The 24177-nt window shown below is 36.5% G+C and overlaps 3 protein-coding genes and 1 pseudogene across 5 annotated transcripts; 1 reads left to right on the top strand and 3 right to left on the bottom strand.

Annotated features, from left to right (window-relative positions):
- Positions 1-10690: 10690 nt before the first annotated feature.
- LOC9310630 lies at positions 10691-15845 on the bottom strand. 2 transcript variants are annotated; one of them, XM_021021423.1, is made up of 12 exons: positions 15421-15845; positions 15224-15342; positions 14700-15144; positions 14509-14624; positions 13746-14427; positions 13401-13539; positions 13162-13322; positions 12853-13041; positions 12541-12768; positions 11925-12249; positions 11450-11633; positions 10691-11359 (listed from the first exon to the last, which is right to left on the bottom strand). In XM_021021423.1, exons 1-12 carry the CDS (start codon positions 15604-15606, stop codon positions 10900-10902), a joined length of 3234 nt encoding a protein of 1077 aa, XP_020877082.1. In that variant the 5' UTR covers positions 15607-15845; the 3' UTR covers positions 10691-10899. The 2 variants fall into 2 exon arrangements, with proteins under 2 accessions (XP_020877082.1, XP_020877083.1); XM_021021424.1 differs by having other exon boundaries at positions 13162-13319; positions 15421-15844.
- A 1758-nt stretch (positions 15846-17603) lies between these two features.
- LOC110227692 lies at positions 17604-18314 on the bottom strand (annotated as a pseudogene).
- A 155-nt stretch (positions 18315-18469) lies between these two features.
- LOC9308502 (DNA mismatch repair protein MLH1) lies at positions 18470-22736 on the top strand. Of its 2 annotated transcripts, XM_021022909.1 has the most exons (16): positions 18470-18775; positions 18902-19074; positions 19163-19235; positions 19328-19462; positions 19567-19777; positions 19868-20016; positions 20192-20290; positions 20387-20456; positions 20570-20705; positions 20920-21014; positions 21100-21208; positions 21348-21513; positions 21662-21823; positions 21936-22092; positions 22189-22389; positions 22473-22736. In XM_021022909.1, the coding sequence occupies exons 1-16, from the start codon at positions 18536-18538 to the stop codon at positions 22484-22486; spliced, it is 2190 nt and encodes a 729-aa protein (XP_020878568.1). In that variant the 5' UTR covers positions 18470-18535; the 3' UTR covers positions 22487-22736. The 2 variants fall into 2 exon arrangements, with proteins under 2 accessions (XP_020878568.1, XP_020878569.1); XM_021022910.1 differs by having other exon boundaries at positions 18474-18775; positions 19163-19462; positions 22189-22352; positions 22473-22731.
- LOC9308501 (putative RING-H2 finger protein ATL37) lies at positions 22699-24120 on the bottom strand. The gene has a single exon (XM_002872386.2). The coding sequence runs from the start codon at positions 23785-23787 to the stop codon at positions 22720-22722; it is 1068 nt and encodes a 355-aa protein (XP_002872432.1). The 5' UTR covers positions 23788-24120; the 3' UTR covers positions 22699-22719.
- Between the last annotated feature and the right edge of the window lie 57 nt (positions 24121-24177).

Genomic DNA, 24177 nt, shown 5'->3' with positions numbered 1-24177 from the left:
AAATAAAGTTTCCCCAATTGTTACTTAATTATTTCCAATAATTAAGTAAGACCTTCTTAAGCAAGGATATTTTAGTTTTTGGATATATCATAGTTTTTACGGTTTTATACCTTGATATAAGTTTTAGTTATAGAGTATTTCATTTTTTTTAGAGTCCTTTAATTTTAAGTTTTTCAGAATTTTGCACGATCGAGACTGGATTGGTGATAATGGAGAATTTTGGAACGAAACCATAGAGTTAAGTTGAAGAAACGAATGTGGTGCCGAATCTAGGTGCAAGTGTCGATCGACACCACACTTAGTGTTGGTCAACATTTTCGCCGGCTTCAGCAAAAAATAAGAATTAACAAGTTTTGAAAAATTACATAATCATCTCTGAAGACTTTTGTATTTGCAACCTAGTCCCCGAACATTTTTATTAGCTTATAAATAAAAAATTTGGTCATTGTTTTAAGTCTATCTTTATCTTTTGCAATCTTTGGATTTTGAGAGCTTGAACACCTTTTGAGAAAGAATTGGAGAGAGCTTGATTTCAGAATTCAGTACTTGTAGAGATAAGATCTTCTTAACTATTATCTCTTACTGATTTTTTAATGCAATTCTATTCAAACATGTTTTTCTTTCTCTGATCATGTTTGAGTAGTCTGCTTGTTAGGATTAGGGATTCACATAAGGTTTATGATGGATTGTTAAATCTGATTAAATTGTTAGGATAAATCAACAGAGTTCTTCATCTAGGATTGTTCTTATTTCTTATTCTGGATTAGCTACCTAGAAATTGATCTTAGGATTAATTAGCACGAGAGTGTGATTTTTCCTGAGTATCTTAGGTGAGTATTCTTAATGAGATTTGGTTTAGGGCTTTTTATGAACCAATCACACATGTTTTTAATACTTATCTAGATTTTGGAATTTACAAAGAGATTTGGAATTCTAGATTTTAGACATAATAAATTCATGCAACGAGAATCGATCGATTTTACCTTTTGTGATTCGAGTTCTAGAATTTTTCTTAATTAGTTTCTAACAATTTATCTAATATGCAATTCTGAATTATCCTAAGAAATTCCTTGAGCCTAACTATTTCTCCATCTGAATTTAAAACTAATTTTATTTTCTCTGCTATTTTAATTTTAATAATTTCTATTTAGCTTGATTTGAAAACTAGAAATCAATTGTGTGAACAAAAATACTTCGTGGAAATTTGACCCTTAAGCGTTACAATGATCTTTTGTTTGAGTGAGTATCTCTAAGGAAATTTGAGCATATCATCTTTTAACATTAAATTTGTGCTATTTGTGGAATATTTTAAAATATGTGCTATTTTTGAAAACAAAAATTATTTTTGTGCTATTTGTGAGAAATGTCTAAATTCTAATCACACATGTGTTTTTTAGTTAATGGAACCACTTAAATTTAAGTTTCACTTTTCAAATATACTGTTTAATAATTTGTATATTATCCATAGTGCAAATATAAATTTGATTAAATATTACCCATAAATATAATTCCCTTAACTTTTTCCTTTCAAATGGATAACTTAGAAGTAGGGGCTACAATTTTTAACTCATCTCACTATGTTGAAGGTTGATAAATCATAGTTAGTGTTTAGAATGTTTATATAAATTTTTTCTTTCACCGAAAGCAATATTCTTCCGAAGTGATAATGGACCTGAACCCTTATAAAATTATATTCGAATGTTTTGTTTCACATGCTCTGTCTTTCTAGCACTTAGAGCATCTCCAATGGTAGACACTCATAGAGTGTCTCACCAATATAATATTAATATTTTTATGTTTAATTTATTTCGAGAAACTCACACTAAAATTCTACTTCCATTGGTGAGATATCTCTATGGATGTCTCATTAATATAATATTTATATTTTTATATTAAATTTATTTTTTCAAAAATATTTTTAAACATATCAAATTATATCTTAAATATAGTCATTCAAACAAAATAATTATATTTTCTATAGAAGTAAATAATATAATGAATATTAATAATATTTAAAACATTAATTAATAGTACTATTCATTATAAATAATATATTAAAGAGACTATTATTTTTAAAACCACAATTAAACATAAATTGAATTTTAAACAACATATAAACCCATAATAAAGATATATTAAACACAAAATGAGAAGAGTTATTGAATTGAGAGCAGTTAAACAACAGAAAATTCAAGAAAATAAAAACTAAAAACCAAAAAGGATAGTCTTGTACATAAAATTAATATTTTAATAAAAATTTTATATTAAATTTTAAACATATCATTTAATTATATTAGAAATTTTGTAAAACAATATGATTAAAATTACACATCATTTTATCAAATAGATTTTAATTATATTGGACATTTTGTAAATAATGACATAAGATAACACATTATTTATCAAAATATCAAAATATTGACAAAATATCAGATTATTCATCTCAGATTTTTTTTCTAATATTATATTCCTTCCGTTTTCGAATAGTTGTCGTTTTAACTATATGCACAAAAATTAAGAAACTATTAATGTTGTTAGTTTTTCAATATAAAAATATCATTAATTATCTACCTAAACATAATTTAACGAATAGTAAATAAAGTTGCATAATAAAAATAAATACTCCCTCCGTTTCAATTTAGTTGTCGTTTTAGGATTAAAATTTTGTTGCATAATAGTTGTCGTTTTAGGTTTTCAATGCAAATGTTTGGTGAAAATTCATGTTTTGTCATTAATGTTTTAATGTTTTGACCAATAAAAAAATTAAAAAATATATTAATAAAGGGTAAAACAAAAAATTTAATGATTTTCTTAATTTGTGTGCGAAAACCTTAAACGACAACTAAAACGAAACGGAGGGAGTATAAAAAATAAAAAAGTAATAAATTTTGCATCAAAAACTGAAAACGACAACTAATTAAAAACAAAAAAATTTCTCTAAAACGACAACTATTCGAAAACGGAGGGAGTAGTATTTTATTAACTAAAAATATTAATTTATATTTATATTAACCTTAACTAATATCAATTAAAATAATAATAATAAAAATTTAAACTTTTGTATAATGGAGCTTGATTTATAGATAATTTTATTTTATGAATTGTAGAAAAATAAAAAATAAAAAATAAAAACTTATAAATTATTTAATTGATATTATAAATCTTAGAGTAATTGAATTTAAAAAGAAATTGCTAAACCAATCTAGGAGTGACATATGTATGCGAGAGAGAGTTTCTCTCTCAAATGAAAAACGTGTCTCAAAATGTCTCATCTTTTTTGATTAAAAAATTATTTTTTATTTATTTTTGATTTATTTTTATTATGGATGTCTTATGGAGACACTACCATTGGAAGTGCTCTTACGTATGGTTTCCAAACACTTTCAAACTCTTGTAGTTATTTTTCTTTTTGTTGATAAATCAATTTAATATTTCAACAAAAAAAAAGAGTTAGATTCTCTCAAGTGACAAAATTCTTTTCCTCAAACTTTAATGGTAAGAAAAGTATTTAATAGATTAGTACTTGATCTTGATAAGAAAAGGAAAACAAAGAGAAAGATTGAAACTTTGTCTTTTATTAAAACGTTCTCAGATACAAAACAGAGACCAACCTAGGAGGTCTTTTATAGTCTAGGTTTTACACAGTCATAACCCTACAGCTGGCGATCTAATCATTGCCACCTAGCCACTGCTGAGGATCAAAACGTTTATGAGAAGCTTTACGGAACTTTCTGGAGTTTTCTCTTTTGGCCATTTGCACAGCACACACATTGTTACCGTTGGAGAGAAAATGTATTGCTAGACTGTCGATGGGCTTCACATTTAAACTGTCAATGGGCTTCATGTTTTGACTGATGGGCTTAATTGTTTATGAAGCCTTATCCAACTTAAAACAGAGTAGTGTTGCTTTTAGATCCGGGATCAAAAACATTGTTTTGTGCTTATGTTTTTAGGTCGACCTAGTCGAAGAATCTAGATATCTGAATCTAGCACGCTTTTGGTAGTAATAAAGTGATCATATTGTCTCGTGAAGTCTGCTCAACTTTTGATCTAACAACATCTTAAACGGTAAAACTTGTTATATATTTTTATTATATGATAATCTTTTTGTACACACTTAATAATTCTCTTGTCAAATTTTGTGTGGCCATTGACAGTCTATCCGAAAACCGGAGAAAAGACAATGAAACTCCACTCATGAATTGTCGACTCCACTTATGAATTGTCGAGGCTTACTATTTTTAGAGGTAAGAAAATTTTATCATTTTGTCACGGAATAATAATGATAATTTTATTTACGACTAAATTGATAGCTGAAAATCATCATAAATTCATAATATAAGCATTTTGTTGGATTAGCTAGGATTTCTCTAGTTCTCTCTATAGTGAGTAGGTTAAACATCATTAAAGTTTTGAAATCTTACAACAACGTATACTACTGAGTTATCTTAAAATTTAAGATTTTAAGATGTTTAAGTGTAGACATTAAGCATTAAATACAACAAACTAAACCGAAAGGAGATATATAAACAACTAAATTAATGCAAAACCAAATTTGACAATAACAAACTGGAATTAGAACTTTTAAAAGGAAGTATTTGTATGCGAGAGAGAGTTTCTCTCTCAAATGAAAAACGTGTCTCAAAATGTCTCATCTTTTTTGATTAAAAAATTATTTTTTATTTATTTTTGATTTATTTTTATTATGGATGTCTTATGGAGACACTACCATTGGAAGTGCTCTTACGTATGGTTTCCAAACACTTTCAAACTCTTGTAGTTATTTTTCTTTTTGTTGATAAATCAATTTAATATTTCAACAAAAAAAAAGAGTTAGATTCTCTCAAGTGACAAAATTCTTTTCCTCAAACTTTAATGGTAAGAAAAGTATTTAATAGATTAGTACTTGATCTTGATAAGAAAAGGAAAACAAAGAGAAAGATTGAAACTTTGTCTTTTATTAAAACGTTCTCAGATACAAAACAGAGACCAACCTAGGAGGTCTTTTATAGTCTAGGTTTTACACAGTCATAACCCTACAGCTGGCGATCTAATCATTGCCACCTAGCCACTGCTGAGGATCAAAACGTTTATGAGAAGCTTTACGGAACTTTCTGGAGTTTTCTCTTTTGGCCATTTGCACAGCACACACATTGTTACCGTTGGAGAGAAAGTGTATTGCTAGACTGTCGATGGGCTTCACATTTAAACTGTCAATGGGCTTCATGTTTTGACTGATGGGCTTAATTGTTTCTGAAGCCTTATCCAACTTAAAACAGAGTAGTGTTGCTTTTACTCCCCTTCAAACTTGCGATAGGTAGCAGACCAACGCCAAGTTTGTCCCTTAGATTTGCGAATGGTGCATTCAGGAGAGACTTTGTGAAAATGTCTGCTATCTGCATGGCTGCTAGAACATGGCGAGTTTCTATAAAGCCGAGAGCTACACGTTCTCTCATGTAGTGCCAGTCTGTCTCGAATTATTTCGATCTTGCATGAAAGGCATGATTTGTTGTCAGATGAACTGCAGATAAATTGTCACAATGAAGAATTGCTGGACCTGTTTGAGAAACATGAAGATCTTTTAGCAGGGAAGCAATCCAAGTCAGTTCAGCTGCTGTTTTAGCCATGGCTCTGTATTCAACCTCTGTGGAGGACCTGGAGACAGTTTGTTGACGTTTAGCACTCCAAGACATGAGATTGGAGTTGAGAAAGGTGCAAAAACCAGTTGTTGATCTTCTAGTGTCCTTGCAGCCAGCCCAGTCACTATCGCTATATGCAAGAACTGGAGGAAAACTTATTTTGTTGATGCGAAGACCAAATGCTGTTGTGCCCTTGAGATATCAGAGAACGCGCTTAAGTAGACCGTAATCAGACATGGTTGGTGAATGCATTCTTTGACACACAAAGTTGACAGCAAATTGTATATCTGGTCTTGTCAATGTGAGATATTGGAGCTTACCTGCGAGATTGGGGAAATATGAAGGTTCAAGGAAGAGCTCATCATCACTGTTTGAAGCGGGAAACTGCAATGGCAGGGGAGTGGCCATAGGGTTGCATGAAGACATTTCAGCTTGATATAAAATATCTTCAGTGTACTTTGTTTGACTGAGAAATAATCCCTCTGAGGTAGTTTGAACCTGAACACCAAGGAAGTAATGAAGAGATCCCAGGTCTTTCATGGCAAATTGCTGACTGAAAGACTCCACCAAATGCTTGAGTAAGCTTGTATCACTGCATATTAGAATGATATCATCCACATAGAGTAGCAGCACTAAAGTCTTGTCATTGTGGTGATAAACAAATAAAAGAGGGATCAACGTAACTTTGCTGCAAATGAATCCATACTCAAGTAGAAATGTACTAAACTTATCAAACCAAGCTCGAGGAGCTTGTTTTAAGCTGTAAATTGTTTTATCCAGCTTGCATACATATGACGGATGCTTGGGATCTTCAAAACCAGGAGGCTGCACCATATGTGTTCATGTAAATCTCCATGAAGAAAGGCACTTTTAACATCAAGTTGAGTAATAGGCCATTCTTTTGCAGTTGCAACACCAAAAACAATTCTGACAGTGGCTGTTCTAACAACTGGGCTGAAGGTTTCTAGAAAGTCAACACCCTCTTCCTGATGAAAGCCTTTTGCCACTAGTCTTGCTTTGAATTTATCAAGAGAGCCATCTGCATTTAACTTGATCCGGAAGACCCATTTACAACCAAGAATGTTCAGTGTAGGTGTTGGTGGTACTAGATGCCAAGTCTTGTTTTCATTTTGAACTTCCATCTCATCCTCCATTGCATTTGTCCACCGAGGATCTTTTAAGGTTGCAGCAACAGTTTTAGGTTCAGTTGGTCTATAAGGACTTGTTATGAGAGCATACCTTGGATTAGGCTTGTGGATACCCTCTTTCCCTCTTGTTGCCATGGGGTGAGTATTGACAGGCTGTTCTGGTTCTTGAATGCCAACATTATTCTGTTCAGACTGGTTTTCTTCCTCTGATTCTTCCAGAAGAGTATTACCAGTAGTTGCAGAGTCTTGATTTGGTGCTGCATGTTGATCTGGTGATGTAGGTAATAGTGACACAGTCGGTTGTTGATCCTGACGAGCTAAGTCAGCAGGTGTAGCAGCTTGCCATGCTTTTAGCAGAGGAGTGGAGTATGCAGGAAGCAAGTGCTTGTACTGATCTTGATAAGGGAATTTATTCTCGTCAAAGTTGGCATGGCGACTGATGTAAACACGACCAGTAGGCGGATAGAGGCAGCGATAACCTTTGTAAGCTGCATGATAGCCTAAGAAGACACATTGCAGCGACCTTGGTTCAAACTTATGAGCCGTATAAGGCCGAAGACATGGATAACAGGCATTGCCAAAGACTCTCAATGAAGTGTAGACTGGTTTTTGTTGAAACAAAACTTCATAAGGAGTCTGAAAGTTGAGCGGAGCAGAGGGCAGCAAGTTACTTAGGTAGTTGGCCGTATAGAAACTTTCTACCCACAACTGCAAAGGAACACGACTGTGAAACATCATGGAGAGACTCAATTCAATGATATGGCGGTGTTTGCGCTCAGCCAAGCCGTTTTCCTGTGGGGTGTATGGACATGACAGTTGATGTTTGTTGCCACATTGAGCAAGGTGTTGCTTGAACTTTAGACTGGTAAATTCAACTCCACCGTCATTCTAAAAAATTTTAATCTTCCTGTTGGATTGGTTTTCAACTTGTTTTTGAAACAACACAAAGATATCGAAGAAGTCTGACTTTAAACGCAGAAGATAAAACCAACTGAATCGGGAAAAATCATCAATAAACACCACATAGAACTTGAATCCCTGTACAGACTCAATAGGAGAACAACCCCACAAATCACAATGAATTCGAGCTAGTGGTTCAGTTGAAACAGACTTTGAAACTAAAAAAGGCAAACTTAAACTTTTTTCCATCTGGCAAGGTTCACAAAGGATTGATGCTGCTCCTTTTTTTTTTTTTTTTAATTAAAATAGCCTTGTTGTTGTGTAGATGCTGGAGAACTTGTGGACCAGCATGACCTAAGCGATGATGCCAAATAGAGTCTTCTGTGGCCTTTTGTCTGTTTGAGTAGAAGATCTTGTAGTCTTGATTCTCCAGCACATACAGTCCCTCACGTCTTGATTCTTCATGGCTTGAAGATCCATAATGTACACCTTATAAGCATCAAAGAACACACCACATGGATAATCTTCACATAACTTAGAAACTGACAGTAATGGTTTCTTGATAGAAGGACAGACCAAAACATCGTTAAAGGGCAAACTACCTGTTGAAACATAGAGGTTTCCAGATCCAACATGAGTAATAGGGAGACAATTATCGTCAACTACCATGATTGAATCCAGACCGTTGTAAGGAGCTGTAGATTGGAGAGCAGTGGTGCTGGAAGTAACATGAGCTGTAGCAGCTGAATCTGGGTGCCATTCTCTTCCAGAGCTGTCTGAGACGTGAAGAGCAGCGAGGGCCTGAGGTAAATCATCACTCTGGTAGTTGTTGTCGAAGCGGTTCCAGCATTTGAGAGCGGTATAACCCACACAGCCATAGATCTGACAAGTTGGTCGAGTGTTTGAAGAGTTTGACTGAGAAGTCTAACCAGTGTTGACAGTTTGCTGGTGGAAACCACGTCCTCTTGAGGTGAAGCCACATCTTCCTCGGTTTGAACCAGATCGATTACCATAGGAACCTCTTCCTCTGGAGTTATTGTTATCAGTATAGAAAACTTGATGTGCAGCAACATTCTCTGCGTGAAACACCACCTGAGGAGAGACATTTGCTGCATCATACGACTGGAGACGAGTGTCAAACCCTTCTATCTCATATAAAACTTCAGCAATGGTTGGTGTCGGGGTACGAGACATAGAATTTTGAATAACTGCAGAGATTGGATCATACTCTCTTCCAAGGCCAATAAAAAACCATAGATTTTGATAGACACATCAATCGGCTTTCCAATCGAGCTGAGCTGGTCACAGATGGAGGTGTACTCACGGACATAGGCAGAAAAGGACAGACCTTGTTTCTTCACCAGATGGAGCTTTCGTTGTAGCTCGAACTCTCGACCAATAAAGCTCCGATTGTAGGCATTTTCCAAGGAGGCCCATACATCAAACGCAGTGGTTAGAGTGCAGACGCCACCTAATGCTTCTTCTGAAAGTGTACCAAAGATCTAGGAACTAACAAGCTGATCCGTGCAAAACCATGACTCATACGCCGGATTCTCTGCTTGGTAAAAGGGAAAGGATAAGTATCAGGATAGGCAGCCATTGGAGTACCTGTTAAGGTATTACTGCTCTGATACCATGATAAGAAAAAGAAAACAGAGAAAAAGATTGAAACTTTGTCTTTTATTAAAACGTTCTCAGATACAAAACAGAGACCAACCTAGGAGGTCTTTTATAGTCTAGGTTTTACACAGTCATAACCCTACAGCTTGCGATCTAATCATTGCCACCTAGCCACTGCTGAGGATCAAAACGATTATGAGAAGCTTTACGGAACTTTCTGGAGTTTTCTCTTTTGGCCATTTGCACAGTACACACATTGTTACCGTTGGAGAGAAAGTGTATTGCTAGACTGTCGATGGGCTTCACATTTAAACTGTCAATGGGCTTCATGTTTTGACTGATGGGCTTAATTGTTTCTGAAGCCTTATCCAACTTAAAACAGAGTAGTGTTGCTTTTAGATCCGGGATCAAAAACATTGTTTTGTGCTTATGTTTTTAGGTCGACCTTGTCGAAGAATCTAGATATCTGAATCTAGCACGCTTTTGGTAGTAATAAAGTGATCATATTGTCTCGTGAAGTCTGCTCAACTTTTGATCTAACAACATCTTTAAACGGTAAAACTTGTTATATATTTTTATTATATGATAATCTTTTTGTACACACTTAATAATTCTCTTGTCAAATTTTGTGTGGCCATTGACAGTCTATCCGAAAACCGGAGAAAAGACAATGAAACTCCACTCATGAATTGTCGACTCCACTTATGAATTGTCGAGGCATACTATTTTTAGAGGTAAGAAAATTTTATCATTTTGTCACGGAATAATAATGATAATTTTATTTACGACTAAATTGATAGCTGAAAATCATCATAAATTCATAATATAAGCATTTTGTTGGATTAGCTAGAATTTCTCTAGTTCTCTCTATAGTGAGTAGGTTAAACATCATTAAAGTTTTGAAATCTTACAACAACGTATACTACTGAGTTATCTTAAAATTTAAGATTTTAAGATGTTTAAGTGTAGACATTAAGCATTAAATACAACAAACTAAACCGAAAGGAGATATATAAACAACTAAATTAATGCAAAACCAAATTTGACAATAACAAACTGGAATTAGAACTTTTAAAAGGAAGTATTTGTTTGCTACCAAAATCCAAAATATAGTTAGTTTTGTGTACACAAAAGAAAAGTTTAGCTGTATGAATTAAGTTTAAATAATATTTGTCTCAAAGCTGAACTGTTTTCTTTTGTTAATATATTTTTTTAACTTTTATTCTCAGTCAGTTTCAAATAATCAAAATATAAACAGCTTTTACCTTTAGTCAGTAATTGTCTGTAGGGACATAACATTTCCCCAACAGCACTTTGTTCGAATTGTCATTGGAACCAAAATTTAAATGGTATTGGCCCCAAAATTACCAAACCGGGTTCAAATTGAAATTAGACTCGGTTAAATTAGAATCAATCAAAATAGAGAAAACCGGAATATTTGTAGGTACAGTGTATTACTGATGTTTCACAGCTAATAGTTATAAATAGTAAATACAAACGTGGTGTGTTGTTCTGACTCTTATCTACAAACACTACAAAGCTTGACCCAACCATAAACAAACACACACTGGTCCATTGGTCCACTTAGTCTCTTAATTCGGTTTCTTCAGCAATTCTTCGTACCACAATCCATGAACAGAACGTGACACTGTTGCCACAAGAACAAGAATGTTTGAAACCTCTATGACTTTGTCCGAGAGAGAAGCTGCTCCGATTTTTCGTAGCATTGTTTCCACCAACTGCTTTCTCTTCGTGTTGTTTCCTGCCAAAACCGCAGCTCTAATGGCTAGGTATATGGTCTGTGAAACACGTGTGAATACTGCGTCTCCTGCTTGTAAGCTTTTTACAAGCATGTTTGCGATTACTTGTTTCTTTGTCTCTGCATCGTCAGAATCAAGAAGTTTGGAGAGTGTTTCCATGATTTCTGAAAGACCTGCATCAGGTTTTGCGTCTAGCATCTCGTAAAGACGGTTAATGCAAGTCCATGTAATGGTCTCCATGTCAATCGGGGATGAGTTTTCGCTTACAAGTGTTTGCTGGAGGATCAACACACTAAAAGAACGAAACATAGCAGTTAATATGACAATTATTTAATCACCATTTTGAATAAGAGATCAAAAGGTAAGTTTTGTCATTGCTGACCTGATGGAGACTAGAGTGATTTTCTGGATTTGGGATTGAACAGCTCTCAGCCTAGAGAGGTTAAGTTGAAATGTTTCAGGGACAGTTTCTAAAGTAAGACCACCAATTTCGCTAACCATTTTTAACAGGCCAAGGCGAACAAGAAGATCTACAGTTTCTCCTTTGCACTCTGACAGTTCAATTCCTGCAACAGAAAATCACCAGCATGCAACTATGATCACCTAAATCAACAAATGGCAAAGGTGCACTCACCGAAATGTGGCTGCATAGTTTTGGATCATTCAATAGCCAAATCTGGGATTAATAGCTTATTAAACCATTCATTAACTAATCGAATGAATTTTATATTTATTAACTTGTGTGAACAAGTTTGGTTTCTACAGGTGAATTCTACCAGTTGGTTTGTGTTCGCTTAACCAAGTTCTTACAAAAATAATCCCATAAAGATAACTAAGTTGATAGATGGACACCAAACCTGGAAATGGAGACGAAGGGGTATTGACTTTTGAAACAGAGGAGATATTGCCTCCTGTTCGCATGGTGGTCGAAGGGAGACCTGTTGATCCAGAGTGGTTATTTGTGAGAGCAGAAAGAGCATCTTTATGTTCTTTCCACTCCCTCTCTGCCTCTCCTCGAACACTTAAAAGCCAACGCTTTGTCAATGGTAGCGAGGGAGACGCTCGGTCTGGGGAACCATGCCGACTGGAAAATGACTTCTTCAGATATTCCAGACCAGCAGGTCCCTTTAGAAGTGGCTTCAAGAGTTTCAAACGAGATTTGCTGATTTCCTTCTTTAGAATCTGCAAGTATAAGGACATATGACGTGAAAATGCACTACCAGATTTAGCCCCTAGGTTTGGAATTCATTTATTCAGAAGGTAAAAAACTTAAAAGAAATTAGCTGTCATAGTTAACAGTGTATCACATGAGAGAAGTTTATTACAGTAATGCTTGTAGAGATTATGGATAAATTATGTTTGTAAATTGGTAGCTACTTGAGAAACCTTGTCCTCTACTCTATTCATTTTCAGAAAGCTCAAAACGATCAATTATTATGTCCACAAAGTAAGAAAAAGAAAAAATGCGCATACCTGAATCTGCTGCAAAACAAAGCGTAGCCCCTTAACCATTAAGATTGCATATGACGAATTCGAATGGCCTTCAGTTGGAACTATCTCTCCAAGTTCTGTCATTAATTTATGGTGAGTAGTCCTAATTTCCTCTTCATTAGCTGGAGCAGAGAGTTTCAGCAAAATGCCAAGGGAAAACTCTAGAATATTTCCAAGATAACCCATGTCGACATTTCCAGATGCAAGTAACTGAATCAAGCCAAGAAAAAAGACATTAAGTACATAATATATCTTTTTTACCAACAAGGAAGACAAGGCTGCAGTAACAAGAACCTGTGATAGCACATCCGTATCGATAGTTTGAACAATCTCTTGTCTCCAATCTTTGGGAGATATCTCACAGAGTTCATCCCTAACTTCTTTCATGAGTTTAAGAACCCAGCTGAAGTCTGGCTGTGACTGTTTCATGGATTCCATGACGCCATCCCAGAAAGCCTTTTCCATTGTCTCCTTAACCCTCACCTGGGATATCACAAAAATGAAGAAATATGAGTCAAGTCGAAAACATTATAGTGCAACTTAACGAATTAGAATACTGAAGTCAAAATATATCACAGCCTTAAGTAGCTTATATTTATGTACCTGAAGGGTGTTTGTATCCCCAGTATTAGGGTCAAAGCTATCAGCAAAACTACTGCTATTGTCATGGACAATTTCATTTACGATTACTTCGTTCTCACTAGCCAACGCTGCATCAATGCTATTAGCTGTCACATTTGGAGTAGAAATGCCCTCAATTCCTGCTAGATAAACTTGTGTTAGATTGAAAACTTGCCAGATTACCTGTGCACTTTAAAGGTAATCCAGATTGAAAATACTACCAGAGTTCAAAGAGGGGGACAAATTTGATGAGCCCTGTGAAGATGAAGATGGAAGATGCGAATCTGCAGGTGCTTTTGATTCTTGTGCTCCATCAGTTTCAGCGAATAAAGCCCGATTAGTTGGAGAAGATACCTTCAGCTGAAAAAAGAAAATGGTTATTCTCCCTATCAAGCTTCTGACATTCCATGGTCTGCTATTCATAAATGTGCAGCATAATAAGCTAACTTTAGGCTCATGTACACAGAGTCACTTAACGTAAATGCAAAAGAGGGGAATGGGAAAAATTCCGGCTTCTGATTCATGCCACTGTCTACTATTGTGGGAGAGGAAATATGTTTTGATACCTCAGACAGCTCAGGCTCTTGAGTTCTGGCTATATCTTTTTCTAGAAGCTTAGCATCATTTATTTTCCAGACTACAAATCCCTCCAGGTAAGAGCACCAAGCTTTATCAAATGCTTCTAACTGAGATCTGAATTTTTTTGGACGTGGAGCTTCGAAAGATACATTGTCCGGGAGGGTACATTCTGGTCCTTCCAATATAATTTTCACCAACAGTTCAAACTCCCGAATAAGATATGTTGCAGATTCCACTAGCGCAATCTCATGTTCACCTCTTCCTCTAAAAATTGCACCCGGATGTTGCTTGATCATATAGGCACAAAGAAAAATTCTAGCCGGATATCTCGCAATCTTTTTAAGTTTTTGATATCCCATCTTGGAATTGGGTGACTTTTGCTCGCCTTTACTCACGGAACTGGGTGATTTTCCTCTTCGAGCTGGGGGAAAGATGTGCTTAAGAAGATGATTAATATTCTCCACATTGGATGCCTTAGATAGAGCAAGTCGGATCTCCAAGCGATCAAGCAATGCTTTCACTGTTTGAATTACAGAAACTGAGTTCATTTGAATGGCAAACTGCTCAAACGGCACAGATTCAATGGATTTTTCGTTGATTCCGAGGCTGTGATAGGCTCTAGCCAAGCCATAAGTAGATTTCTTGTATTTTGTAAATCTCCTCCAACATCTGAGATTTATAACAACAATCAGACCACCGATGTAAGACAATCAAACATTTAACAAAAGTTTAAAAGAGCAATCTATCTACCTTTCTAACATCCTAACGAGATGAACTTGGTTCTTTCGCATTGTTTCTGATCTTGAAGAGGAACAACTGTCCATGCCTCTCCTTCGCTTCATATATTGTGCTTTAAGTTTCTTGGCCTAACCAGAAGCCAGATAAGTAATGATAAGTACGTCCAATTGCAAATATAAAAGCTTGAAAGTATTTGCACATACCCTTTGAAGCCGCTCTTCTAAACGGTCCTTCATTTTCTTTCTTTCAGCTTCCTTTTGACTCTGCACAGAACTAGCAGCACCAAAAACCCGAGTCAATCTCGCATTCGCTCTTCTCCTTTCCGCTTCCAGAATCCCCATCCGCTTACTCTCTGCGGCAGCTCTTTTCTGATAAATCGCAGCACGCACACTCTCCTTATACCTCATCTCCTGAACAGCTTTCTTCATCAAACTCTGTGCAGCTCGCTGTCTCTTTGCCGCTCTCCGCTGTGCCATAGCTTTAAAAAGAAGCATCCTATTTTTCTCAGCCTTTAAAACCCTTTCTTCAACCTTACTCTCTAACTCATCACGCTCCTTCTCAACACGTTGCTCAAGTCCATTCTTCGCAGCTTGTCTAGCTTCATCCATCTTAGCCAAACGAGCCAGCTCCTTCTCCAAAATACTTAACCTATCAATAACTTTGATTAATTCCTCACATTTCCTCATTTGTTGTTTAAATTACCAAAAAATAAAGTCTCTGTTTTTACCTCTTTTGTTCAGCATCATTAAGCTTTGATTCAAGTCTCTGACTAAGCTCCTCTATACTTGCTGATCTCGGACTTCTCATCTTAGGTCGTGCCTTGCTCGATAGTGATTCATAGTATTGCTACAAAATTCATAAAGTAATGATCTTTTTTCAAATTCGGTTCTGTTTTAACCCAAAGTTTCAAACTTTAAGATTTACCTGACGCCGGAGATCAGCTTCTCTGAGTTTGGAATCGATCTCTTCGGCGGAGACAGGACTCTTGGGTTCGAGAAGACGACGACGGAGCCTCCGTGGAAGAGTCTTTGGTGATGTTGTCGTTACCGTATCTTCCTCATTCGCCGGAAAACTCAGGGAGATTCCTCCTAATCGCTCTGGTTCCGTCATTGATTTCACGACCACACAATTGTAGATCACAGAAAGTGATTTTGTTCAAAAAAAAGAAAAAAAATGTAACTTTATTTGGAAAGGAGAGAAATTTCGAAAAAAAAAGCTTTTCTCTAGTCGGTGAGATGTTAACAGAGCGAAGATTTGATTTTTTTTCGTTAGGTTGTTTTCGAATTTGTTTGGTTTTTGATGAAGACGACGATACGCGTTTTTCTCAATCCGACCCGTAATTTCTGGAAATTTCCAAAAGTATCCATTTTTTGAACCAGAACTCTCTCGTCTGTGGTTTATCAGGGCCATTAAAACGACGTCGTTTAATGTATGGGCTTCAAATTGGGCTAAAGGCCCATACATTGTAGAGCTTAAAAGCGACGCCAATTTTGTATCTAGATTTGTTTTTGTGTCAATTCTAGTAGAAAATGATTAGTTTGTGTTCTTGTTGTGACACCATCGAAGCTGAGTAAGTACTAAGTACGAGTAAGTACGAGGATTTGTTCTCTCTTAGTTCGATGAGTATTAGAAGAGAGACACTGGTTGGCTAGTATGACGTATGTTGCTAATGTTACAGTGGCGGAGCCAGAAATATTTTTTTACTGGGGTCAAAAAATATATCAAACAAATTAATCTATAAAATGCTAAAAAAATTCTACAATTGCACGTATTCTACGTTTACTCATAAGTAATAATTAACATTTTAGATTTTTTATCCTACAAGTATAAAAGGCAAAAGAAAAATATTTTGAGTTAGCACAGCAATAATTAAATTTGAGATTTTTTATGTTTTGAGAAAGAGACAAAAAAAATTTTGTTTTGTTTTTCTTTGGCATAAAATTAATTAATTTGACCGAATTCGTTTAATAACCCATGTAAATTATAAAGATTTCACTAATCTTTTGGGTTTTGTTTTCAACGTGAGTCTAATTTTTAAAGATATTGGGCCTTTGCATTTCATGTATTTAAATTAGTTGGATGAGTGGGGTCAAATAAAAGTTTTAATTGGGGTCATGAGGATTAATGTTAAAAACATGTAGTATAATTTTGCAAATTAGTAGGGGTCAGCTAACCCCCCTATTGATAAAGTAGCTCCGCCCCTGGTTACAGTGACCACTGACCACTATTACAAGTAAAGGCAAGATTCATGGTTACAGGTTTGGAACAGTTATTTGTTTAACTTATGTTTTGTTCTGTTCAATGTGTGAAGATAGTGTTACATTGTATCTGCAATTGAAATGACTGGTAACAAAACACCATTTCTGTTTTTTTTTTTGTCACAAGCAAGTTCAATCATTCACAACCCAAAACATTATTTTACAAAAACACAACAGAAAGTAAAAGTGAAACCAACAATGCCAACAACATCATATGGTTCTTTATTACGCATCACAATGGAAGAAGTCCCTTATGGTTTCGAAGAATATCTTGAATGGTTTCCAATACTCGACCCACTCTTAATGTTCTGCTCATGTAGACCACAAGTGTAATCCCCATAAGCCTCACTTTCGGTAAAATATCTAAGATCTCGGCCTAGTGCATGTGCTGGAAGTGCATTTGCATAGGGTCCATCAGATTTTTTGGTTTTTTTTTTCTTCAGTAAAAAGGGTCCAAACTTTTATTTTTAAGAAAATATGTAGCAATATTGGGGCCAACTTTTTTTTCGCTATGGGTCTTGTAGAAATTTGAGCTGTGTCTGTCTAAGATATAAGAGCACAAAAAAAAATTATTATTTTCTCCTTTTGTGTATCCTCCTACTTATATATGTTGTTCCTAGACTAGCTTTTCAATTGAGGCAAATCTCAACATGTTTTGATCAAATCGACGCTGTTCTAAACTACTTTGTTTTATCCTTTTGCCTCGTGCAGGTTTCTTGATTTGGACCAAACTTGGAACATAAGAGATAACTTCTTGCATACAATTTCGGTCTTCATGTCCTCCGAGATCCAAAATTATCCAGCCTCTCCAATGATGTGAATAAATGTTTTGAGACAGTTAGTTTTGGAGTCATAGTTTCTACCAAAACCCATGAAGACTTTCTTCTCCTCGTCAATGAAGAAACTGTGTGGATAATTTATCTTAGTTCTCATATCAGTTCTCAAGAACTTGCTCCACGTCAGTAAGTGTTTCCCTTAATAGAAAGGCTATTGAAAGAACAATATATACCCCAGTGTAGAGTGACATTAAGAGTTGTCCATAAACCCGAGTCAAAATCGTAGATTTCATACAAAAAAATCCATGTGCTTCATAGAAATAATCTAGAAACCTCAAGAATTTAATGTTACGACAAGATTCTTTATCTTCGTATCCGAGAGCATAACTGAACCTATCATATCCGTGAGAATATCGGAGGTTAATCTACCTTATTCCCAATACGGATTCCAAACAACAACCCTAGTAACATCTTTCAAGATGCATAACAATAAACCCTCATAGTGGATAATCTCATATACACTCACTTGATTATGAAGGAAACTAAGTTGACCTCTAACCTCTATAGATGGATCAAAGTCAACCACGCCGCTCATTAAACAAATTTTGTGAGGCATCATCATAGTCTCCCATTCCCTACTTTACCAATGTGCATCTTCGTAAAACTGTCACTTTTGGATAAATTGCTCCAAGTTTTACAAGTTAGTCTCACAACTTTGATAGATTTTAAGGGAACTCTAGAAATAATCTCCTCTATCAAAATCCATTGGAAGGTTGGAGATCATCGTTGTCTTTGTTTTAACCTTCACAACAACAAATGTTTCTTGCTGCTAAGGGAAAGGAAATATAAAACCCTAAACGAAGTTGGGCCAATAGTGGGCTTCGGAATTTAGTTGGGCTTTTAATGATGTTATAGTGTAGACCTTAAGCGAACCCAATTTGTATCTGGCGCGAGGTTTTATTTTCTGCGGAGGAGAAGATCGACGGTTCGTCTCTTACGGTGGAGATGGAGGAGGAAAATTCTCCGGCGACGGCGATTGCACCGAGAGAGCCACCGAAGATTCAACGCCTAGAAGAGTCAGTGGTCAACCGTATCGCAGCTGGTGAAGTAATCCAGCGTCCAGTTTCAGCGGTGAAGGAGCTCGTTGAGAACAGCCTCGACGCCGATTCTAGTTCCATAAGCGTCGTTGTTAAAGACGGTGGATTAAAACTCATTCAAGTCTCCGACGACGGTCACGGTATTAGAGTACGGTTCTTCTACACACTCTCATTTTGAATTTCACAAATGGGAAAATTCTGATTCTGGATTTGTTTTTGTGTCAATTCTTGTGGAAGATGATTACTTTGTGTTCTTGTTGTTTCGTGTTTTTAGCGTGAAGACTTGCCGATATTATGCGAGAGACATACGACATCGAAGCTGACTAAGTATGAGGATTTGTTTTCTCTGAGTTCAATGGGATTTAGAGGAGAGGCATTGGCTAGTATGACTTATGTTGCTCATGTTACAGTAACTACTATTACTAAAGGCCAGATTCATGGTTACAGGTTTGGAACATTGGTTTGATTAAGTTATATTTTGTTCTGCTCTATGTGTGAAGATAGTGTTATATTGTAGCTGCAATTTTTTGTTCAGAGTGTCTTATAGAGATGGTGTCATGGAGCATGAACCAAAGGCGTGTGCAGCTGTTAAAGGAACACAGATAATGGTAATTCTTCAATTCTTGGCATCAAATTGGTTGAGCAGAGAGCGGGGGAAGCGACTTTCACCAGTAACTTTCCATGTTTATGTATGATCTAGGTGGAGAATTTGTTCTACAATATGACTGCTAGAAGGAAAACACTTCAAAATTCTGCTGATGATTATGGGAAAATAGTAGACTTACTAAGTCGGATGGCTATTCATCACAATAATGTCAGCTTTTCTTGTCGAAAGGTTGGTATACTTACTAACTAAACATGTCTACGTATAGCAATCTTTTGGGTGTTTTGGAATTGTGAAGCGAATGAGCGAATTCTTTTATGATGCTGTCTTGCCAGCATGGAGCTGTTAAGGCTGATGTTCACTCAGTCATGTCGCCTTCGAGGCTTGATTCCATCAGATCTGTTTATGGGGTATCAGTTGCAAAGAACTTGATGAAAGTAGAAGTTTCCTCCTGTGACCCCTCCGGTTGTACTTTTGATATGGAGGGTTTCATATCCAATTCAAACTATGTTTCTAAGAAGACCATATTGGTGCTTTTCATTAATGGTGAGGATTTTCTTCCTTAGTAGAAATGAAAAGTTATATCTGATTTATTACTATATAAGCCTATGTGACGTACTTTATTGATTACAACAGATAGATTGGTGGAATGCTCTGCCTTAAAAAGAGCCATTGAAATTGTTTATGCTGCAACATTGCCAAAGGCATCGAAACCTTTTGTCTACATGTCAATCAATTTGCCACGGGAACATGTTGATATCAATATTCACCCAACAAAAAAAGAGGTTATTGCTTTCCTCCTTTTATACTAGTTTCGAGGCCTAGCAGATGTTCCAGATTTATGTATGTCTGGGTCCAAATATTTCAGTGAGAAGATTGTGTATCTGTTGCTTAACTTTGCTTGAAAAATAAACTCCTTATTTATACATCAAATAATAGATGTTTTGGTCTACCGTGCAGGTTAGCCTACTAAACCAGGAAATTATTATCGAGATGATACAGTCAGAGGTTGAAGTAAAACTGAGAAACGCAAATGATACTAGGACGTTTCAAGAACAGGTATGCTTGCAAAAGAACCTGAAGCAATCTTTTTCTCTGGAGGTTAAGAATACTTATATAATAATCATGTTTCCTTTCAATATTTTCATGCTACAGAAAGTGGAATACATTCAATCTACATTAACATCCCCAAGAAGTGATTCTACAGTTTCTCCGAAGCCTTCTGGTATTGTATCATTTGGCTGGGTTGAACCTTTTATATCCTAAAACTTTTCCCGTTGCATGCACTTTTGTCCCTTTTCGCTTCATAGAAAAGCTTGTGCTCTTCTCATTTACTAGGACAAAAGGCACAGAAAGTTCCTGTGAACAAAATGGTGAGAACGGATTCATCAGATCCAGCTGGAAGGTTACATGCCTTTTTGCAACCCAAGCCACATAATCTCCCTGACAAGGTTTCTAGTCTGAGTGTAGTTAGGTAAGACCTCATGTGATACCGGATATGTAGTTTCATACAAACAAAATTGGATCCCGAGTCATCACTTTTCAAAAATCGCATCTTATTTACCAAAGATGTGCACTCCTTTGATTTCCTTGAAAAGTATTTGCTGCCGGTGTTACTATGGCTTGATATTTCTTTTATTTATTACACTTCATTATATTCCACATGATATATATTACTGAACTTGCAGGTCTTCGGTAAGGCAAAGAAGAAACCCAAAGGAAACTGCTGATCTTTCTAGTGTCCAAGAACTTATTGCTGGAGTTGACAGCTGCTGCCATCCAGGTAGCTTTCTCTGCATGGTTATTCTTCTGAACATAACCTTAAACAAATCCTCGTAACTGCGTTTCTCGAAATTAATCTTTGTTAGGTTTGCTGGAGACTGTGAGGAACTGCACATATGTTGGAATGGCAGATGATGTTTTTGCTTTAGTTCAGTATAACACCCATCTATATCTAGCCAATGTGGTGAACCTCAGGTAATATTCTTGAGATTTAATGTTTGGTAGAGGATATTCTACTGTATCAAGATGAAAAATCTATCTGAATTGTATTTGACGAGTTGTAATACTTCGCAAAAGAAACTCATAAAGCATACCATCTTATTGGATTTTGCAGCAAAGAGCTTATGTATCAGCAAACTCTTCGTCGTTTTGCTCATTTTAATGCAATACAGCTTAGCGATCCAGCCCCTCTGTCCGAGTTGATATTGTTGGCTCTGAAAGAGGAGGATCTAGATCCAGAAACTGATAAAAATGATGATCTGAAAGAAAGAATCGCTGAAGTAACTTCTGCTTTCTGTATCGTATTTCTGCTACTAGTTTTGTACCAACTATTCCTTCTGTTCAGCTCGTATTCTCAACAGTAACAAGTTCCTGAGGCTGTAATGTTTCGTATGGATTTTGTTAACTTGTTTCGTTTTTGATATATAGATGAATACAGAACTCCTCAAGGAAAAAGCGGAAATGTTAGAGGAGTATTTCAGCGTTTACATTGACTCCGATGGAAATTTGTCACGGCTTCCTGTCATTCTCGACCAGTATACACCTGACATGGATCGTGTTCCCGAATTTTTACTATGCTTGGGAAATGATGTGAGTTCCGCGATTACAATTTGTACAATTATTATCCGCCTTTTTGTGCCTTCTGAAGTGTTACTGATCATAGGAACAGTGGGTTCTAATGTCACCCTAACGTACGTTTTAGGTTGAGTGGGAAGATGAGAAGAGTTGCTTTCAAGGAGTTTCTGCGGCTATTGGGAACTTTTACGCCATGTATCCTCCTCTTTTGCCTAACCCATCGGGTGACGGTATTCAGTTCTATACTAAGAGAGGTGAGAGCTCTCAGGAAAAGTCAGATTTAGGTATGTAAACCTCCTGCAGTGACCAATGTTTTCGCTTTTGGTTCCTCTGCAATTAAAAAAGATGAGAGCATCTAATGTTACATTGAACTTTTGTAGATGGTAACGTGGAGATGGAGGATAATCTTGACAAAGATCTTCTGTCAGATGCTGAAAACGCATGGGCACAACGTGAATGGTCAATCCAACACGTGCTGTTTCCGTCCATGAGATTGTTCTTGAAGCCACCAGCTTCCATGGCTTCAAATGGGACTTTTGTAAAGGTTACCATTTCTTCAATTACCAGAAGGAGCTACACATGTTACGTTTAAGTAAACAAACTTTTTTTCTGGAGAATCAAATTTCACAAAGACATTAATTACATTCTTTTTATTCTTTTGCAGGTAGCATCCCTTGAGAAGCTGTACAAGATATTCGAACGATGCTAGTTGAAATCGCTGTTCGCATATGGAACTTTTGATATGAGTAGGCTTCCATTTGCCCTAACTATGCAGACTTTGAATGAAACTGGAACCAGTAAATGGTTAAACCTAACTGTGGCACACATGGCTGACCAAAACCATTATCACCAAACTCGACCCTTTTGTGTGACTATCCTCGTCAATTGAAGGGGAAAATATTGTAAATATATTAGATTATCTCTGGCATGAGGCGCTGGAACGACCGTTCACCAAAATCGTCGTCATTAGCTTGTGAAGTCTCTAGTATTAGATTGTCCCTGCCAAGTGTAGACCGAATAGGAGCAGGTTGAAAAGAGAAAGAGAGCGACGTAGATATGGCTCGACTGAGTGTTTGCTGTCCTTGAGAGAAACCGCTTCTGTCGTTCCCAACGCTTCCGCTCCTGTAGCCCTGTCTAGAACTCCTGGCTCGAGGTAAGGCTATGTGGCCTCTCTTTATCAGATTCAGGCTAACCAATTCTCTTTGTACCTCCTCCGGTAACTGCAATGTGAATCGATCTATATTCTCACCTAGTTGAACCAGTGAATGTCCAGTCGAATGAGATCGAGGGAAGAATATCTCAGCCACAGGCCAGCTTGACAATAACCCTGTAGATCTCGACCGAGGTGTTCTATAATTTGCATTATCGTTCCATGTCACACTGTTACCTGTCAAGCTTATCTCGTTGGGGGATTCAAGAACAACTCTCCTTGCATTTCCGGTTTCAATATCCATGCTTGGATATGGAAAGCTCTCACTGGGTTTCAGAGACAAATCTGCACGACAGACTGGACATGTAGACCAAGAAGAGAGCCATACGTCAATGCAATTAGCATGGAAGGTGTGGCTACAAGGAGGCATCCAACGTAGCGACTCTTCGTCCTCAAACTCGCTTAAGCAAATTGCACATTCTACTCCGCCTTTGCCTATCTTGAGCCCTTTAACCTCTGAATAGAGGAAAGTCGGAAAGGACTCGATGACGTCCTTGTCAATCCCACACCTCACTCTAGTGTGCAACACTTGATGACCTCCTGCCTCAATCTCTTCACTACAACATCCATAGTGCAAGCAGTAAAAAACCAAAAGAAAGAGGAACAATGAAAGCAAAACGATCCCAATTATCGATGAGACTTTGTTTCTTCCATTGCGATCTGCTGACTCGTGCTGGCAAATTACGTAAGGCAAACATTGGAAAAGGAAGAGTGGCAATAAAACACATACTACGATCCGATGGCTGAAATCTCTAGTGAAGATAGTCATGATATGAACTGCTCTTCTGCGCTATATTACGGTGGATCACTTGAGCTTCATGTCTCCGTTTAGAGCGAGAGAGATAGAGAAGAAGAAGAAGAAGAAGAAGTCGTTCATCATACAAAACAAATCTGATTTGTAAATCAATAAGATCTGCCCGTCACGACAACAAATATTGTATTCTTACTATGTTAGATTTGTTTTGGTCCGAATGATTAGTTTGGCTTTTTCCTCCAACGTTTTGACTTTGAAGAAGTTTTATTATGTTCTTTGTAGACGTGGAACAAGTAAGTACAACTCCCACACATACCCACTTTATAAACTTGTTGACTACGCAACTAGACTTTATCCAGACAGTTTTGACCTAATCCTACTTGTAAACAACTGAAATTAGGGAGT

Source organism: Arabidopsis lyrata (genome assembly GCF_000004255.2).
Source record: "Arabidopsis lyrata subsp. lyrata unplaced genomic scaffold ARALYscaffold_6, whole genome shotgun sequence".
Lineage (NCBI taxonomy): Eukaryota > Viridiplantae > Streptophyta > Magnoliopsida > Brassicales > Brassicaceae > Arabidopsis > Arabidopsis lyrata.
Note: the sequence above shows the minus strand (reverse complement) of the source record. Positions and strands in the feature narration are given on the sequence as shown.

What these genes read in the sequence shown, in the direction of transcription:
- LOC9308502 (XM_021022909.1), top strand. Translation starts at nt 18,536, where the DNA reads ATGGAGGAGGAAAATTCTCCGGCGACGGCGATTGCACCGAGAGAGCCA. An exon ending in GGCCAGATTCATGGTTACAG is followed by an intron (nt 19,075 to 19,162) that starts GTTTGGAACATT and finishes TTTTTTGTTCAG; the next exon opens with AGTGTCTTATAGAGATGGTG. An exon ending in TGACAGCTGCTGCCATCCAG is followed by an intron (nt 21,015 to 21,099) that starts GTAGCTTTCTCT and finishes AATCTTTGTTAG; the next exon opens with GTTTGCTGGAGACTGTGAGG.
- LOC9310630 (XM_021021423.1), bottom strand. Translation starts at nt 15,606, where the DNA reads ATGACGGAACCAGAGCGATTAGGAGGAATCTCCCTGAGTTTTCCGGCG. An exon ending in AAGCTGATCTCCGGCGTCAG is followed by an intron (nt 15,343 to 15,420) that starts GTAAATCTTAAA and finishes TGAATTTTGTAG; the next exon opens with CAATACTATGAATCACTATC. An exon ending in TTGTTTTGCAGCAGATTCAG is followed by an intron (nt 12,250 to 12,540) that starts GTATGCGCATTT and finishes TTATACTTGCAG; the next exon opens with ATTCTAAAGAAGGAAATCAG.
- LOC9308501 (XM_002872386.2), bottom strand. Translation starts at nt 23,787, where the DNA reads ATGACTATCTTCACTAGAGATTTCAGCCATCGGATCGTAGTATGTGTT.